Source organism: Macrotis lagotis, chromosome 1 (genome assembly GCF_037893015.1).
Source record: "Macrotis lagotis isolate mMagLag1 chromosome 1, bilby.v1.9.chrom.fasta, whole genome shotgun sequence".
Taxonomy (NCBI): Eukaryota; Metazoa; Chordata; class Mammalia; order Peramelemorphia; family Peramelidae; genus Macrotis; species Macrotis lagotis.
In genome coordinates this window covers 898,285,252-898,304,982 of record NC_133658.1, presented here as the reverse complement: position 1 = coordinate 898,304,982, position 19,731 = coordinate 898,285,252, and the positions used below count along the sequence as shown (strand labels likewise).

The 19,731-nt window shown below is 49.8% G+C and overlaps 2 protein-coding genes across 4 annotated transcripts in view; one reads left to right on the top strand and one right to left on the bottom strand.

Moving 5' to 3' along the window:
* Positions 1–334: 334 nt before the first annotated feature.
* TAS1R3 (taste 1 receptor member 3) lies at positions 335–8,450 on the top strand. Its single transcript, XM_074217183.1, has 5 exons — positions 335–635; positions 929–1,714; positions 3,889–4,095; positions 5,973–6,093; positions 7,501–8,450. The coding sequence occupies exons 1-5, from the start codon at positions 345–347 to the stop codon at positions 8,448–8,450; spliced, it is 2,355 nt and encodes a 784-aa protein (XP_074073284.1). The 5' UTR covers positions 335–344.
* Positions 8,451–9,380: 930 nt separating this feature from the next.
* Positions 9,381–19,731, bottom strand: part of DVL1 (dishevelled segment polarity protein 1) — a 44,521-nt gene continuing 34,170 nt past the window's right edge. For all 3 annotated transcript variants that reach the window (XM_074218751.1, XM_074218752.1, XM_074218753.1), the window contains exons 12-15: positions 19,002–19,133; positions 17,856–18,023; positions 16,276–16,482; positions 9,381–13,586 (exon numbers count right to left, since the gene is read on the bottom strand). In XM_074218751.1, the coding sequence (XP_074074852.1) occupies positions 13,183–13,586; positions 16,276–16,482; positions 17,856–18,023; positions 19,002–19,133 (911 nt within the window). In that variant the 3' untranslated portion in view covers positions 9,381–13,182. The remainder of the gene's footprint in view (positions 13,587–16,275; positions 16,483–17,855; positions 18,024–19,001; positions 19,134–19,731) is intronic.

The window sequence follows — 19,731 nt, the reverse complement described above, 5'->3', positions numbered from 1 at the left end:
ATCTCCAGAACTTAGGATCATGTCTGCCTCACAGTAGGTACATAATAAATCTATTAACTAATGAACCTTCTCTGCCCTAAAGGAACTTGAGGTGAGGGTGAGAAAATAGAAGAGAGTCCAGGACATCTCTGTGCTGGATGAGGGCAGAGATTCTCCAGGACATCTGTACACTAAGTAAGAGGGCAGTCGGAGGAGATGCATGCTGCATCAATGGAGAGCAGGGGAGGGAGCAGTGAGCCAAGTCAGGGTCATGGGGGAGTCCATATGATTTCCCAAGACTGGAACCCCTGGAAGAGGTATCCTAGGGCTCAGGATGAAGGCTCCTCCAATACAGATTCTCCGCCATGGGGCTGCTGTGGGCCCTGGCTATGAAGATGGCCATCGAGGAAATCAACAGATCATCAGAGCTGCTGCCCAATGTGTCCCTGGGCTATGACCTCTATGACACGTGCTCTCTGCCCATGGTGACCTTGAAGCCCAGCCTTCTGTTTATGTCGCAAAGTGGGAGCCGAGACATTGGAGCCTACTGTAACTACACCCAGTACTGGCCCCGTGTGGTGGCAGTCATCGGCCCTCACTCTTCTGAGCTCGCCCTCATCACGGCCAAGCTCTTTGGTTTTTTCCTGATGCCCCAGGTACCAGAAGCCCAGGGGGTGGTGGGGAGAATGGGATGCCGACTCCTAGGTTCCTTTGTCCAGCTCTTTCAGACCCAAACATGCTTTTGGAAATAGAGAACTTATTTAGCCCTCATATCCTCAGAGACCCTGGTCTCCACTTATTGCTCCCCCATTCTCTCATAAGCCCTCATGGTCATTCACCAAAGACCTCATCTCCTCCCTAAAACTTCACCCCCTCCCAGTGAGCTTCCACTCTCCTAATCATCCCTGGCCCTTCAGTCACTTTCCTAGCACAACCTTTCTTCCTATAGGTCAGTTACGGAGCCACCACTGACCGACTAAGCAACCGGGAGATGTTCCCATCATTCTTCCGGACAATCCCCAGTGACCGGGTACAGTTGCAGGCCATAGTAGACCTGCTGAATCAGTTTAACTGGAATTGGGTGGCAGCTGTGGGCAGTGATGATGAGTATGGCCGCCAGGGCCTCAGCATCTTCTCCAGCTTAGCCAACAAGCATAGCATCTGCATCGCCCATGAGGGTATCCTGCCTCTGCCCAGGGTCAAGAATATCCAGGATCTGGGCAAGGTATCAACCATCCTAGCACAGATTAACCAGAGTGCTGTGCAGGTGGTGGTCCTGTTCTCATCTGAAGCCGCCGCCCGTACCCTCTTTCAATACTGCATTCAAACTAAGGTGACACCCAAGGTATGGGTGGCCAGTGAGGCCTGGCTGATATCTGAACAGGTCATCAGACTGCCTGGCATCCAAAGGGTGGGCACCATCCTGGGATTTCTCCTGAAGGGTTCTTCACTGCCCGAATTCAGTGATTATGTTAATCAGTCCCTGATCCAGGCAGCCAACCAGACCTTCTGTGATACCCTCGGAGAGGCCCCGCCCCAATCCGAGGATGATGTGGTTGGGCCACAGTGTCCACAGTGTGACAACATCAGCTACCAGAACATCTCTACTGGTCTGAAGCACCATCAGACTTTTGCTGTCTACGCAGCCGTCTACAGCGTGGCTCACGCTCTCCACCTCAACTTGGGTTGCAACACCTCTGGATGCCCATCCCAGAACCGTACTCGACCCTGGGAGGTAAGGAAGGTCTGGTAAGGAGCCACCATCAATGCACCCAGCTCTTTGCTAGGGTTCAGAGACAGTCAAAAATTAAAGTCTTCTCAAGGAGCTTATATTCTACCAGGAAGACAACATGAATATGCAAAAGAAAAACAAATCATTGGGAGGAGGGAGGGCTCCAGCAGCTGGTGAGGATCAACAAAACTTCCTGCAAAAGTTTTAAAGGAAAGAGGATTCAAGGATGTGGAGGTGAGGATGGAAGGTACTTCAGGCAAAGAGTCAGAGGCCAGAGATGGAGAGTCTACCCAAGAGGCATGAAAGGCATCAAAGGCTGAAATATCAAGAGGGTAGCTCTGTGTTAGAAGTTTGCATAGGGAGGTGGAGACCAAGTGAAGGAAGAGTATCCAATGGGTGTTTAATATTTGATGAAAGCAATAATAGGGAGCCGTTGTATTTATTGGACAGCAAGACCAGACCTCCAAATCAGAAAGATCACTTTGGCAGCTGAGCAGAGGATGAGGTGGAGAAGGGAGAAGTAAGAGGCAGAGAGGCCAGATGAGATGACCTTCACCCTGGTCCAGAAAAGAATTGATAAGGACTGGGAGGAAGGTAGGAGTCATGCAAAGGAACTGAGGCAAAAGATGCTGCAGAGGCAGAAATGGCAAAAATAGACAACTACCTATCTCCAAAGGGCATTGCAAGGTGAGGGACCAACAACAACTCAACAGAGAGGGGGAATTAAGGAGAGGGAAGAGTCTTGGATGGGGGTGCAAGGAAAATGAATTCTTTTGGACCTGCTGAGTTTGAGATGGGACAGGCACTTCAAAATGCCCAATAAACATTTGGAAATGTGGGACTGGAAGGCAACAGAGAGACCAAGGATGGATATACAGATTGGGGAGTCATCTAAACAGAGATCATGGCAGCTGATGAATGAGAGAGCATAGAGGGAAGAGAGGACACAGGAAAGTACTTGGTAACACCCATAAAGCAAGCAAATAGTCTGAGGAGAGGTCAGAGAGGTAGGAGGAGAAGCAAGAAAGATCAGTGGCTGAAAAGCCAAGGGAAGAAATATTTAGGAGAGGGTGATGAACAGAGTTAGATGCAGCAGAGAGATCAAGAAACAAAGACCATTGGAACTAACCCTTTAAAGATCATTGATAACTTTGGGAAGAGCAGTTTCAAATGGACAACGAGTAAGACCACAAAGGGTTAAGGGGTGAGTGGAAGGAATGGAAAGGAAGTCTGTGGGTATAGACAGCTTGAGAAGTCTGACTAAGAAAGGGAGAAGAGATACTGGCCAGATGATGATGGTGGCAGTGTTGATCAACACCAGTGAATTTGGAATCTCCTTGATGTCTGCATTTCCTCCAAGAGTGCAGACCACAGTTCCCTTTGTACCTCTTCATGGAACTCCATGGTCAGAGAATCCATCTCCAAGGGATCAACCTCTTGGAGATGAGGCCAGGTGATGAGGTTCACCGTATTCAGGTCAGTCATCAGAAAGTAGATGGAGTCTTTTGTAGGTACTGTATTCAAAGCCTTGTTGGAATGAAACCTGCCATTCTTCTGGAACATCCTGTGAAACCCATGGTCATGTTCAGGATATGATAAGGTATCAGAGCAGTATCGTAAGAGCACAGATTTGAACTGGAAGGTTACCAGTGGGGAAACTGAGTCTCAGCTTTCTTAGGTGGCAGAGTCTCACTATAAAGCCAGGTCCTCTGGTTCCAAATCCTCCAAGCTTTTCCCTACAGAGTCAGAGTTTTGGGGCTTTGAGTTTCACATCTCTGGGTCTCAGTTTCCTTCTCTGTAAAATGAAAAAATTAACTCAGATGACTTTTGAGGGTCTCTTCCTCGTTAATGAGTCCATGAACTTTCTCAACTCTGTTTCCTTCTTTGTAAAATGAGGGAGTTGGACATAAAGGTCACTAAAGTCCCTTCTAATGTTTGATCTCAGGTCCATAGAGTGCCTTAAAGTGATGATATGATGAATGAGTGGTACATAGTAAATGCTCAATTAATATTTTTTCATTGATTCATTTATTCATTCATCAATATTGGGGAGTGCCTGGAGCCCTCATCAGTGCAGGATCCCATTGCCTCCTTTCCCTTGACCTAACCCCTGACTTTTCCCTTTCTCCCTGGCCTAGCCTGGCCTGGGCACTCTTCATTTCCTCTTCTTCCCACAGCTCGTGAGTAAAATGTATGATCTACGCTTCCCTGCCCGCTCGCTTACCCTGCAGTTTGATGCCAGTGGGAATGTGGACATGGCCTACGACTTGAAGCTATGGGTGTGGCACAATCACAGGGACATGGAACTCCTTACAGTGGGCTCCTTCCATGGGGGCTTGACGCTCAATCGCTCCCAGATCCGCTGGCACAGCCAAAGAAACCAGGTACTGGGAGAGTCAGGACATTTGGAGAGAGGGAGCGATGGAGAAAAGAAGGAAAAAGAAGGAAGGGGTCTTTCAGTTTTAAACCCATGGTTCTGTACTCAAGGCCAGTCCCATCATGTGCATGTGGAAACGTCCTCTTGGACAAGCCTCTATACCAAGTATTAGGAATCTGTTGAGTCAGTTTTCATTTGTTTTGGACTCTCCATGACTCCATTTGGAGTTTTCTTTGCAAAGCTACTGTTTGGTTTGCTATTTCCTTCTCCAGCTCATTTGACAGATGAAGAAACTGAGGCAACTAGGGTGAAGTGATTTGTTCAAGGGCACACAACTAATGTCTGAGGCCAGATTTGAACTCAGGAAGATGTCTTCCTGATGCTCTATTCACTGTGTCACCTAGCTGCCCCATGTATTAAACATGGGAGGCAAAAAGAAAAATTCATACCTGCCTCCTGGTATTTACATAAATGGAGATGTTAACAGAGAAATAATTGGAGAAGGGAGAAAGTCTGATCAACTAGGAGGAACAGCAAAGGCCTCAAGTTAGGAGACAGTTTCAAAGCTGAGCCGGGGCTCCATTTTGGAACAACTGAATTTGAGATGATAATGGGTCATCCAGGTAGAAGTTGGGGATCTCCCTAGACAGGGAATGTTGCAGGACTGGTTATGTCAATCACAGACTTGAAGATTTAGAGCCGGAAGAAACTGTAGAGACAATCTAATCCAATTTCTTCATTATGCAAGCAAGGAAACTAAGGCCCAAGAATCTGATTTATCCAAGGTCACACAGGTAGTCATAGATGTGGGATCGGAACCCAGATCTGCTGCCTTCAAATTTAGCATCTTGTCCACTCTTTCAGAGGCAGCTAAGGGGGCACCACAGGGCATGGACTCTGGGTGGGGAGTCAGGAAGACCTGAGATCAAATCTAGTCTCAGCTACTTACTAGCTGTGTGACCCTGGGTAAGTCACTTAATCTTGTTTGCTTAGGAGGCAGCTAGATGGCTCAGTGGATAGAGCATTGGGCTTAGAGGCCTGAGTTCAAATCCAGCTCCAAACATTTACTAGCTGCGTGCCCTCTTTCTGCCTCATTTTCCCTAAATGTAAAATAGAAATAATAGAAGCCCTTATGTCCCAGAGGTATTGTGAGGATTAAATGAGATAATATTTGAAAACAGTTTGTTCCCGTTTTTCCTTTCCCATTACAGTTTCTGAGTTATCTGCACAGAAGTGATCATTGAATCCCATGGGCTGAGCTGTATTCACTTTTATTGAGTCATTTTTCGGTCATGTCTGACTCTCTGTAACCCCATTTGGAATTTTCTTGGTCGAGATACTAGACTAGTTTTTTATTTCCTTCTCTAGATTATTTTACAGGTGAGGAAACTGAGGTAAAGAGGGTGAAGTGACTTGCCCAGGGTCACACAGCTAGTAAGTGTCAGAGGCTGGATTTGAAATTAGGAAGATGAGTTTTCCTGACTCCTAGTCTAGTGCATTATGGAGCCCCAGCTGTCTTCATTATATATCTGTGGAGGGGTCAGGGGAGAATTTAGAATCCCAGGACTAAAGATGCCTTCTAGGCCTCTCTCATTGTCACTCCCTCTCCCCCACGGAGCCCAGAAGTTTCAGTAGGTACCAGGGCAATTTTCTCACATCACTGATGGAGAAACTGAGACCCAGCGTTATTAAAGATCAGACCCAAAGGGTCAACCATTTGAGCCAAGACTTGAATCTGAAGCCCTTCCAAATCAATGATGAAGCTGCTTCCTTCATGACCATTGAAAGGGGAAGGGTTCCAGAACCTTGGATCTGGCCAGGACCCAGGGTGGGGAGCTGTGCCTGGCCAAACACTTCTCTCCCTTCCCCCACTACCTTTCCCAGGTGCCCGTGTCCAGGTGTTCCCGGGAATGTGAGGAGGGCCAGGTGAGGAGAGTCAAAGGTTTTCATTCCTGCTGCTATGATTGTCTCGACTGCAAAGCCGGCACCTACAGAAAAAACAGAGGTAAGCCTAGAGCCAGCCCCATCTTGACCTCTGCAAATGTACCCCCTTAGGAAAGTCATCACCCTTGTGAGCTGGACCCCTTTCTGCCCTTCTAGACTGGCTCATGTCCTCACTGCAGCCCCTTCTGAGAAGACTTAGCACCATCTCAAAGACAGGGCCAGGAGCTGCCTCAGCAGAGCTGCCCTCCCAGTTAGCTGCCCTTGGCAGATACCTTCTGAGGGAAGAATGCAGGAGCATCTTAGTATTAAAACCCCTTCCTGCCCAGCCTCTGGCTTGTAGCCCAGTTGCCAAGGAGTTAGAATTAGGAGCAGTGAGGGAAAGATTCAAGGGCAAATTTCAGCTCGTGGGATCATAGGAAGGGGGAAAAAAGGAAGGATGGAAATAAGCAACTATTGATTTGTATTTTTTATTTGGGGTAAAGCAACTTGCTCAGGATCATACAGCTTGTAACTACCTGGGACTAGACGTGAACTCAGGTCAATCCTGATTCCAGGGCTGGTGCTCCATCCACTACACCACCTAGTTGTCCCAAAGCAAGCAATGATTAAGTGCCTACTGAATGCAGGCAATGTGCTAAGTTCATTACAAATATCTCATCCGATTCCTGGAAGGTAGATGATCATTCTCATTTTAGAGGGAACTGTGGTTAAGTGACTTGCCCGGGGTCACACAGCTTGTAAGCCTCTGGGGTCAGATTTGAATTCAGGCCTTATGCTTTATCTACTGCACACCATCAACAGCCAATCCTCTCTAATCATAGTGCCTTAGCAGACATTGAATCCAACTCTGCCATTTTCCAGAGGAAGAACCCGAAGCTATTCTGGCCCCACTGAATGCTAGTTCCTCTCCTTGGAACTCTCCAATTTGGTCCCATATACTACTTTATGTACATGATTGCTTTTTTTACATTTTCTCTCACATTTTAAGACCTCAGCACAGTGTTCTGTGTTCTGGTGTACCGTTAGTGCCTGATAAGAGCCTGTTGACTATACAGGATTTGAATGCAGGTCCAGTGACTGACTCCAAGCCTGATACTCTGTTGCTCTATCACACAGACCTTTTCTCTGTATAAGGAAAACTTGGCTAATGGTTAAGAGCTGGTCCAAATTGCAGTGGGTTACCACCAGAGGCCAGATATTATGGAGGAGATCTCCTAAGGTCAGGGGCAAACTTTTCCAATGAGATCCATTGATTCTGGAAGGGATGACATCATCAGGTTGGTTTCAGAAATGGAGACTCTACTGTCCTGGCTCTCGGTCTCTTCTCTGTATCCCCCCTCAGTTATCTGTGACCTGAAGAAACAGGAGTCTGAGAAATGAGTGGGGCAGTGGGACATCCACCTCTGAGGCTGGCCGGCCGGCCTGCCTGCCTGCCTCATACTCTTCTTCCCCCTTGACTGTTTTGCAGATGATTTGAGCTGCCATCGCTGTGAGGATAATGAGTGGTCTCCTGATCTCAGCACTCAATGCTTTCCCCGGACCCTCAGATTCTTAGCGTGGGGAGAGTCAGTGGTGGTTGCTCTGCTTCTGCTGCTGTTGCTAGAGGTGGGGCTGAGCCTGGTGGCTCTGGGCCTCTTCTGCTACCACTGGAATTCCCCACTGGTACAGGCCTCGGGAGGCAGCCTCAGCTGCTTTGGTCTAGGTTGCCTGACCCTGGTCTGCCTCAGCGTCCTCCAGTTCCCAGGCCAGCCCAGCAAGGTCAGCTGCTTGGCACAGCAACCCCTCTTCCACCTGCCACTCTCCGGCTGCCTCAGCACCCTCTTCCTCAAATCTGCCGAGGCTTTCCTGGCATCAGAATTTCCAGGCCGGGCAGGGCGGCTTCGCAGCTGGCTGCATGGGCCCCAGGCCTGGCTGCTGGTGGGCCTGGTGCTGCTCACAGAGGGGGCACTCTGCACCTGGTACCTGATTGCCTTCCCCCAAGTCATGGTGACTGACTGGCAGGCACTGCCCCGCGAGGCCCTGGTGCATTGCCAGGTACGCTCCTGGTTCAGCTTTGGCTTGGTTCATATGGTCAATGTGTCATTGGCCTTTCTCTGTTTCCTGGGTACCTTCATGGTGCAGAGCCAGGCTGGGCGATACAATCTGGCCAGGGGCATCACCTTTGCCATGCTAGTGTACTTCATCACCTGGATCTCCTTTATCCCACTCCTTGCCAATGTGCCCAAGCTCTACCAACCGGCCATGCAGATGACTGCCATCTTACTCTGTGCCCTTGGGATCCTGGCCACCTTCTACCTGCCCAAGTGCTACCTGCTACTCTGGGAGCCACATCTCAACACTCAAGAGTTTTTCCAGAGCTTTCTGGAGGTGAAGCCATGTGTCAGAGGAGGCAAGGAAGAGAAGAAAGGAAGCCAATGATTTCTCAGCTTTAGGCCTGAGCTGACCCTAACTCCACAAGGATTCTGATCCAGGACTACAGATCCCAACCCCACAATAACTGACCTTCTGTGAACCTAGAGCTGAGATTCTCCCATGGCTTCATAATAATCTTGCCTTTGTGAACCCAACCCCATTAACACAGGACCCTGTAATCTAACCTCAGTGAATCCCCTCAAATCTGGTTTCATTAAATCAATGTCCCCTAATTCCAACCTGAGACCACTCCCTTCCAAGCTGTGTGCAGCCTCTAAAGCAAAGATTCTTAACCTGTGATCTATGAATATGGTTAAAAAAAATTTTTGATATCTATTTCAATGTGATTGGTTTCTTTTTTGAGCTAATGGATTTTGTATTATGCATTTAAAGACTTTTTTTTTAGGTTTTTACAAGGCAAATGGGGTTCAGTGGCTTGGCCAAGGCCACACACTGAGGTGATTATTAAGTGTCTGAGGTCACACTTAAACTCAGGTCCTCCCGACTCCGGGGCCCGTGCTCTATCCACTGTGCCACCTAGCTGCCCCTAAAGGAATTTTTCTTAGAAGGGATTGCAAAAAACAATAAGAATCCTCAATCCGAAGGAATTCAGCCTTGGCCCCCACTAAGTCTAACTTGGGTCATGGGAGATCATTGCAAGCTGGGCAACTCCCTGAAGTGAGAACTTTTTGCCTATGGAATCACTGCCCTGATTTGGCACACTATCAGCCTAAGAAACAATAGTCAAGCTGCAGAGAACGGAGAGATATCAAAAATGAAGAAGACCTCTGTCCTGTCCTCAGAAAGATCACAATCTGTTAGTAAGAGGATTCAGAAATGGGCACAAAAAATTTAATTGAGGGGCAGCTAGGGGGCGCAGTGGATAGAGCACGGGCCCCGGAGTCGGGAGGACCTGGGTTCAAATCCGGCCTCAGACACTTAATAATTACCTAGCAGTGTGGCCTTGGGCAGGCCACTTAACCCCATTGCCTTGAAAAAACTAAAAAAAAAATTAATAGGACTGGATACAAGAAGTCCCAGGTCTCACAAGTTCAAGGTTGATGAGAGATATCACTTCTGACTTATGGGGAAAGGGGGTACTAAATTAGAGCAGTTTAATTGAAGATTAAAATGTTAGAGGACAAAGGAGATGAATCCAGTTTGGCTGTAGTGTAGAGAAGGGGACAAGGCCTAGAAGGGCCGTCAGGGATTATCTAACCCAACTTCCTCGTTTGACTGATGTGGAAACAAGCCGAGAGGTTGTGACTTGCCCAAGTTCACACAGTTAGTAAGCCATAGAGGTGGAATTTGAATTCACCTCTTTGATGCTTAATTCAGCCCTCTTTTCATCACAAAACTCTGGGAGTTCACCTACAGGCAGTTTTTGTGTATATGGCTTGCCACCATGAATGCTCCACCCCCAGTCAGCACCAGGCTCTGCTCTCTCCTCACACCAATTGTTAAGTAGGAACTCAGGAAACATAGGTTCACCCTAACATTGACCTGAGCTAGACAGAGACCAAGTATGGACCACCCACTCTAGGATTAGCCTCACTACCGAAGAGAGGAAGCAAGTGAGAACTCCGGAGGAAGGAGGGGTTGACCTTCGCTGCCTCAAATCCTTTAGGTTATGGCCAGGAAGCCTAGAGTCAGAGAAGAAGCCTGTCCTACATGTGTTTCTGATCACACATAAGCCTTAGCCCAGATTTAGGCTGAGGCGGAGACAGCACAGGGATAAGCCAGGAGTAGGGGAGCCAGCCAAGGCAGAGAAAGCCACAGGGCAGGAAAGAGAGCCTCATGGGGAAAAAAAGACCAAACAACAACTCTTCTTGATTAAAAGTGGAGGACCTGAATTCAAATCCGGCCTCAGACACTTAATAATGACCTAGCTGTGTGGCCTTGGGCAAGCCACTGAACCCCATTGCCTTGCAAAAACCTTTAAAAAAAAAAAGTGAGGTCTGAAAAGCAACTTGTAGACCTTCAAGTGAAAGGTTAGCTTCTTTTTATTAAAATGCAACACTTCAGCACCACGGACAGCGCGGTGGCCTTGGCCTTCGGAAGGGTGGCTCTGCTAACTTTGTCTACTGAGGCCCAGGGAGGTAAGCCCCCATTCAGGAAGCAAAGGCAACCAAGAAGAGGTAGCAGTTTGGAAGTCATCCAAATCTGGAAGGAGCTAGGTGGTCCAGTGGATAGAGTGCTTAGCCCTGCCTGGAGCCTGGAAACGGAGTTCAACTCCAGCCTCAAACACATCCTAGCTGTGTGACTCTGGGAAAGTCACTGAATCCTGTTTGTCTCAGTTTCCTCATCTGTAAAATGAGCTGAAGAAGGAAATGGCAAGCCATTCCAGTCTCTCTGCCAAGAAATTCCCAAAATAGGATCACGATGAGTCAGATATGACTGAAAAACAACTGAATAACAACAACAAAGTGTGGGAAAGGTCCCAGCCTAGACCCAATTAAGTCTGATGGAAAAGGGGGGAAAAAAGACAGGAGACCAAGGAGTCACATAAAATTAAAAGCTTTTTTTTTTTTTTTTTTTAGTGTTTAAAATAGCATTTACACAGAAGCAGCATTTACACAGATGCAGCTATATATTAACTATACAGACAGTCAGGCTTTGATACAATATCTACAGAATAGAATCCTGTGGAAGCGAGAGACACTGGACAGGAAGCGGTGCATTCCACATGAGCCAAGGCCCCACGGGATGGGCACACCTGAGACCAGGTGAGGGTCTGGGGAAGGTGCACCTGAGATCAGGTGAGAGTGAGGGCACACCTGAGACCAGGTGAGGGTCAAGGCACACCTGAGACCAGGTGAGGGACTGGGGAAAGTGCATCTGAGCTCAGTTAAGGGTCAGGCACACCTAAGACCAGGTAAGGTTTGGGGAAAGGTTAGGTGAGGGTCTGAGGGACGGTTGCACCTGCAAAGAGGTGAGTGGTCAGGGTTGAATATACCTGAAAACAGGCTGGGGTCGGGGAAAGGAGCACTGCAGAGACAAGGGCCTGGGGGTGAGGGGGTGTGCATTATTTCAAATTTTTCAACTTTGTCCCCCTACCCCATTATTGTACATATGCAGTCACATATGGGTTCTGCCAACCATTGGTTAGAAGAAAATTCTGTCCTTTAAAAGCAAACCATGCTCATTCAGTCAGATGCAAACAAAGCGAACAAAAAGGTGAGTTGTGGGCAGCATCCCTTCCATCCTCTGGCCCTTGGCCCACTCACTGACCAAGCTCCTGTCATGGTAGGCCCTGTGCAATTCCCAAAGGCCACCCCTGCTGCCCCCTGGCTTTTCTCTCCACCTTTCAGGCCTGAGCTGAGGGATCCAGGGGAACCTTGGACCAGCTACAGGAGGGAATTGGGCCACAGTCCTCCTCAGTCCTGTCAGTGATACAGGAAAGGGGGGGTCATACCCTCGAGGCCTGATGCAATAAATAAATAAATAAAACAGCACTGTTAGGGCACCCCCAAACCATTGTGGGGTAGGAGTGGGGCCACTATCAATCCCACCTTTCACTCCCAGAGCTATATGTTCAGATTTGGTTGACAGGGAGGAGATTTGAGCTTAAATCTCCCTTCCACCACTAACTCCCCCCCAAATGGACACTGCCCCTGCAGCAGCCAGGCAATGGATGGCCCGATCTGACTTCTCAGCTGGGACCCCCAGGGGACAGGAGGTGTGAAGGGAGCTGGGGCAGCATCGAAGGAGAGGGAAGAGGCTCCAGACGAGATAGGCCTGCCAGGGGGAGGTGGGGAAGGAGGAACAGCCATGCTTCTCATTCAAGGATGACCCTCCCCAAGCAGAGGCCTACAGAGGCCAAGAGCACTGTCATTATAGACAGAGGACTAACTAGGCATTCTCCCAACTTCCAACCCCACCCCCAACAGACACACTAGATTTGACTAGGATGGAAACCTGGGTAATCCACAGGGCAAAGTGATGAACCCTGGACAATAGAGAATTGACCACAATAGGGCCCTCTACCTTCTGGTATAAAACAGTCCTTCTCACTTTGAGGCATGAGCTAGCTCATCCCTCCAGATCCCTCAAATTCAATGGATGTGCCTATGGGGTACTCCCCCCAACCTTGTGTAGGGGTCAGATCCCAAGCAGCCCTGTCCCCTCTCCCAACCACCCTTTGGCAGAGAAACCAACCAAATGCCACAGCCAGATACACAGCTCATCCTGAACCTTGGAGATAAGCCACTCCTACCCCCTAATTATATGGATGAGAGAAACCGAGGCCCAGAGAAGGGAACTAATTGGCTCCAGCTTGAGCTAGTGGCAGAACTGGGCTTCTGCTCCCATCATCTATCTAATCCATGCCACTCACTGCCTCTCAGCATCCTCAGCTCTGGGCTCCCTCCCATGACCCTGGCTGGGGAACCGTGGTAGGGGCTTCAAAAACACAAGCTCATTATCACAGCAGCCTGAGATCAACAGAAAAGGAAAGAGAAATCAGGAGTCGATGAGATCCAAGGCCCACTTGGCATTACTTCAATGATCTGGGTTGGGTGCTGTCCTCTGTAGGTGCAGAGCGCTGAGGGGGGCTCTAGTTAGCAAGCCTGCTGGAGGGTGGGAGGAAGGTAGAAGGGTGGATTTGGCACATCCCCCCCTCCATGATGGGGTGGGGGGGAGGTCATCACCATTGTCCTTTTCACCAAAGCCTTCAAGTTCTCCTCCTCAAAAGGTGTGAACCCAGAGGGGAAGAGAGGAGTCTGAAGGTACTTTCCCATTACATGATGTCCACGAAGAATTCACAGGGGTTGCCCATGGCCTTCTGGAAGGACTGGCGGCTGCCAGTGAGCTCAGGGGGCACTGCGGCCAGCTCACGCACAGGTGGGCCCCCGGGAGGGCCACTGAGCGTCGTCAGTGCCCTGGTGCCCGTTTTGGGCAGGGGGTGCAATGGGGGCAGACCAGGGGCACCGGCAGAGAGCTGACTCCGGGGGCTGCTACCCCGGCTGAGCTGGCTAGGTGGGCGCTCCCTCCGGCCCCCACTGCCTGCCGCACTGCGAACTGTGTGCTCTGACTCACTGCTGCCCCCACTGCCCCCGGCCCCTGTCCGGCGCTCCTTCTCCCGCCCCAGTGCCCGCCGACTGCTCTCGCTGGCGCTCCTGTTCGAGCCGCTGCTTCTGCTTCCTGGAGGACAGAGAAGGAAGGGAAAGCAGTACATCAGGGCCAGTCTTGTACCCAGTAAGTGCTGCCATGGTACCCAACATGGGGGTGGAGGGGAGCCATGCAGAGATACAAGACCATGACCCCTCCTCCAGCAGAGAAGCATCCCAGCAGATTTGGGGGGGGGGGGAGGCAAAAGGGAACATGCAAACCCAGCAAAGGCAGGAATGTGGGTGAGGGATGGGAAAGGGGAAGGCACCACCAGACAATGATCACAGAAGAAGACTCAATGATCTCACCAACCCTCTCCACCCCCACCCCCACCCCCCAGGCCCTCCATCCGTAGACACTCAGTTTGGCCAATCCAGGGGAGGGCTTCCCAGCACCTTATGAGGAGATGGGATTCTCAGTTCTGCCAAAGGGGAAGGAAACAGTGTACACACTGTACCCATCAGGAAAGGCATGTTGGCAAACTCGGCTCCCACCACCACTTCCAGTGCAACTGGACAGACCCGCCCCATAGCAGGAGCAGCAAGGCCTGTGGCCTGCGGGGCTCTGCCCTCACTGAGAACACCACCCTTGAAGCCCTGCCTCTCTGTGGTGCCTCTGCCTGCGGGCAGTACAGGCATCTCAGGGGGCATGCCATGGCGCCGATCTCATACACAGGCTTACCCGTCCCCCAGAGGCATCCACTCCGTTAGGAGTCCATCAGTCTAATGCTTGCTCAGCACAAAACAAGGGAATAATACCAAGTTATACATTAGGAAGCTCTGTATACGCTCTAGTGCCCGGGGGCAGAGCCAGGATGGGGCCATGGGCACCCTGGGCCCCTGGGGAGCTTCCCACCCCACTACTCTCTGACGGATCATGTTCCAACTCAGCACCCGGCTTCTATGCTGGGGAAACTTTCTTTATTACACCAACTGATGGGTTCATTATTGTGTAACTATTCATTTCAGGGTTGCCATTATCTATGTTTCTCATATCATATGTTTATCTTATGTCATATCATTCTGTCCCTTTGGCGCACCTATGGGTGGAGCCTAATGTTAATAACTCTCACATAGGAGGGACCTTAAAGGTCCTTATTCCAACACCTTCATTTTACAACTGAGGAAACTGAGAGCAAGTGACCCACTCCAGACAGAAGGAAGTGGCAGACCTGGAGTCTGAACCCAGGTTTCTGATTCCTGAGCCAATGTGTTTTTCCCCAGTCCAAGACTGAGTCCAGAAAGGCCTTGGACTCTCCTTACTGCAGATCTGTCCAGAGGAATCTGCATCCTGGCCTGTGGGATATCTTCCACTATCTCCCAAGTGGCAGATTCAGGTGCCCCTCGGTGCCAGCTGTTTTAGATGCTGCACTAAACCTGCTCTCTTTAAAGTCAGTGGCTCCATCATGCCTATCTCTGAGGTTCCAAATCTGTAAATAATCCCTAAGTCTTCCTCTTCCCACCAATATGCTCAGCTCCAGTGCCAGGCTTCCTAATCCAGACCTTCTTCTTTGTGCCCCAGATCTACTGCCCCATGTTCTCCCTAGCCTTCTAGTTCATCTTGCTGAGGCTGCCACTGTTGCCTCCCTAAGGCCTATGAGGGATCCCTCTCCATACCAAATGCTTCAACAGCTGCTCCCTTTGCCTCAGTGAAAAAATAAAAGGGATCACAGCGAAAGATGAGCCGAACCATCTCATGGCAAGGAGGTGGCCAAATAGGGGCAATGGGGCAATAACCTGCCTCACACAGGGAGCTAGAGCAGAATTCATGACTCATGGCTCAGCCAGGATTTTCCTCTATCTCCCAGTGTAGACAAAGGGAGTCAGCAAGGACACTGATCTTGCCAGGAATGTTGGGTTCAAATGTTGCCTCATTTACTAGTTGTGAAACCCTGGGCGAACCACATAACCTCAGTTTCGTTTCCTCATCCGTAAAACTGGGGGGCAAACATCAATAGCCTGAGGCTCCCTCCCACTCGAAAACTCTGCTCCTCCTAGATGACTTGTTCCTCCTTCCACCCATTCATCTATCCTCTGTCCTCCAAGCTCACTGGGCACCTGCTTGTCCCCATGGCCACCTAGCAGAGTCATCCCCAATCTGCCGTCTTTCTCTCCTGCTCAGTCCATTCAAGCCCTCCCTTGCCTTCAAGAACCTGGCTCAAATTCCACCCTTCTTCTGGGAAGCCTGCCTTGATGATCAGGGTCCAAAGGGAGACTACTGTTCCCCACTGTGACCCTGGCTTGGCCTTGAATTCTACCCATTTCTCCTCTTCTTAATTAATCGCTCCCATCCTTCAGTCTCCTCCCACCAGATGGGCATTATCACTGGGCCCTTGACATACATGGACCACGTCACATAGGGAAATGAGAGCCAGGGACCAGGGTTAAGGCCATGCTACCCTTCCTGGCACCCCCACAGCACAAGGCTTAGACACATAGAAGACTCAGAAAAGACTTGTTGAGCTGAATTAGGTCAGCCCTGAACACTGTCCCTCTGCCCCAGGGTCAGCCAGCTCCAGGGGCGACATCAGAGGGTGGGGAAGGGGTGTCACGGGCAGGGAAGCGTCCCTGCTGACACTCAACCGTGGAAGCCCAGCCTTTAGGGAGTGCGTGGGAAGGAGGTGCGGGACAGCAGCAGAAACAGGAGGGAGAAGCTGATGGCCAGGGCCTGGGGGAGCCCGGGAAGGCGCGGGGTGCTACACGCTGGGCCCTGGGGGCCTCACCTTCGCTCTGCTGGCTCCCTGCACTCCCACTCCCATAGCTGAAGCCTGGGTCCTGGTAGGCAGGTGGGAAGCCTGGGGGAGGCACAGGGTAAGGATAGGAATACCCCGGCCCCACAGGCCACGGGGCTGCCGGATGGGGGAGCGGGGCCAACGTGTCCTGGTCTGAGGCTCCTCCAGAACCATTGTTGAGGTTGAGTGCTGCCAGATCTGGGTAAAGGAAGCAGATACAGAAGAGGAGAATGCACCTGACACCATGTCATCGTGTCCCCCCAAAAACTAGCTAGAGTTTTGGGGCCCATCACCATTTGCATGTTGTCTTCCCTTTAGAATGGAAGCTCCTTGCGAGCAAGGGCTGTTTTTTTACTCTTTTTTTGTAGCATGAGGGCTTAGTATGGTGCTCGGCATACAGTAGGTACTTAATAAGTGATTTCTGGCTGGCTGACTATGAGAACAGAATGAGAACGGCTCCTTTCCCTAGCCCAGCGAGACAGAAAACCAGGGGCTCCTGAATACGTAGCACATTTCGGGGTGGTCTCTATACCCACCCACTACAGGTCTTTTTTTCCCACCATGTGAATCCCTTACAACTCCTTCCTCACCCAGAGCAGAACAGAGAAAAGAATCCTAAGATGGAGCTGAGCTCTGGTCACCTATGACTAAGGGCCACTCACTCCCCCACCCCAGCCTAGTTTCCTTCTCTGGAAGAAGCTGGCCAAGGCTACGCTTCATGGAGGGTGGCTCTGTCCAGATCTGTTTCTTCTCAGGAGTCCCAGGTCAGATCTCAAGGGCAGGTCATCACCAGGAACCATGTTTCCACCCTGAGACTAGGTCAAAGGGTCATCTCTCCCCAGTAAAAATAATGAGTATAATAGTAATAATATGTCACATAATATAACAATAATAATGAAGTAATAATATATTATTACATATTATATGTATTATATAGTATATGACATTATATTAATTAAATATATGTATCGTAGTTTCGGGGGTTTTTGTTCCTTCATTATCGAAGAAGACCATGAGATTGGGGAGGTGATGCCATGACAAGCACAAGGATTTGAATGAGGGTGGGCTGTGTTAAGTCACCAGCCTCACTTTCTCCTCTAGAACCATCTGGGTCCAGTGGCCAGATTTTTTTTTTTTGAATCAAGACAACTGGAGATGGCATCAGAGTTAAGTGACTTGCCCAAGGTCACACAGCTAAAAGTATCTGAATCCAGATTTGAACTCAGGTTCTCCTGACTTGAGGGCTGGTGCTTTAACTACTACACCATCTAGTTGCCTGGTCTATTATAATAAAGTATTATTACTATTATCATAGCTAGCATTTCCATGGCACTTTAAGGTTTACAAAATACTTAAAAATATTACACTAGATCCTCAAAACAGCCCTGAGGTATTAATTCTCCCTATTTTAGGGATAAGTTGACTAAGGCAGGTAGAGAACCCGAGGCAGGGGGCAGTCAGTTGTGGTTTAAGGGTTCCTAGTGACTCCCCTAGCCTACAAGTCTCATCATCCATAGTCTCTGTCAACAACCCCCTCTCCCCTTCGCCACTGTGACCTGCCCCATCCTTACTGCTGCACAGATCACCGAAGACATAATAACACTGCTCGGAGAAAGTGATCTTATTCACGGTATGTCTCAGGTAGCCGTGTTTCAACATGCTGCTGGCGTACTTGCGGGCCTCCCGTCGGTCTTTGAAGCCTTCCACGTGTGTATAAAGCCAATCTACCACATCTGCCCCTATGAGAGGAAAGGAGTAGGGGTTGGGTGGGGGGGGGGGAACAGAAGGGGTGAAAGGATGAGGGAGGGAGCATTGTCAGGGACCTTCTCCTCTCTCTGACATGACTCCTGCTACCTGCTATCACAACCAGGAGGAAACGGAGATGAGCAAGATGGATGGATGGATACTAATAACAACAATTTCTATAGCATGTCAAACTTCCCAAAGCACTTCACACCATCACCCCTTGGATCTACGCAAAGACAATGAATTATGATTATCCTCAATTTACAGAGTAGAAAACTGGCACAGGAAAGGAGGATTACTTTCTCAGATTGGAAATCAGACCCAGTTCCTTGGTCTCTTGTCTCCAAGTAGAGGCCTCTCTCTCCTTGGTCTTGAATCAAGTGTCTGGGGCCCTGGCTGTTCTTTACTCAAAGTCAGAACGTACACTCCATAACAGCCAAACCTTGGAGCCATTCCCTTCACTCCACTCACAGAGACGTCCACGAAGTTCCACTTCTCCACTGGAGTCCGTCTCCAGGCTCATAACTAGTTTTCTTGCCTCTCTCTTTCTCTCTCCAATCCATCCTCCTCTAGGAGGTCAGAGGGCTTTTCCTAAAGTCCAGCTTGGAACAATACTCATTTAAGACTTACTGTAGGCTAAAAATCCAAATACTCTGATATTTAAAACTACTTTACAACATCTATAGCTTCCCTTTATGATACAGCTTCACATATGATTCCCCTCTCCCCACAAACTCCCCACCTACCACAGGCTCCATAATTTGGTGAGAATAACCTATTTGCTGTTCCTTGCGTAAGTCTTTTATCTCCTCCCTTCATATCTTTGCCCAGGCTGTTCCTCATGCCTAGAATGCCCTCCTTCTCACCTCTACCTCACAAAATTCCTACATCTGGATGGATCTTTTCCCTTATACTCTCTCTCCAGTCATGTCCAATTTCCCCTGGGCCCTGGATGGGCCCATTGGACTCACCAATGACTGCATTTGAGATAGTGATTTTCAGCCACATCCGGTCGCGTATCTCAAGGCCCGAGTCCGGAAGCTGCATGACTTTCACGATGGCCCCCATGTCGCTCTTCACAGTCAGGGGAGACTCCTCAAGTTCTATAAGGGAGACACATCCCCTATGTCCCTCAGCCTGGATGGGCCTGGTGGGGGAAGCCCCTTCTTCCTGCCCTGCTTTCCCAGGGCAGTCGGTGGCCCCTCACCAGCTAGGCCTAAGCATGCCAACATGGTATGCCACGGAGGCATCTCCACCGTGGCCACCAATTCCAGTTCTTCCCAGAAACATCTGGACATTCCCACCTACCTCCAGCTCACCGATGGAGCTGAGGTTTAGGCTGAACCAGTGTGGAGGCACAACTAAGCGCTCACACTCCTCCCCAGTCCCCTTCAGGCTCCCATGGATGGGCACCAAGGAGAAGGGGTTCCTTGGGAACTGCTGGACCGGGGACTGGAACCCTGCGTCTCCAGCCCAACAGCTGCCCTTGTAGACCCTGAGTTATTCTCTGGTGTGAACTCCAGCCATGAGCATGAGCTCAGCCCTCTCCAGAGGTGGGGCCCCTAGATGCCATGCACCTTCACCCCAATCTTAGAAGAATCCCTTGTGCACAAACTCTCCCTCCCCATCTCCAGATCCCTGGGACCTATCCCCTGGCTCCAGCTAGCTTAGTCCTGTTAGTCCTGTTAGTGGGGGAAAGCA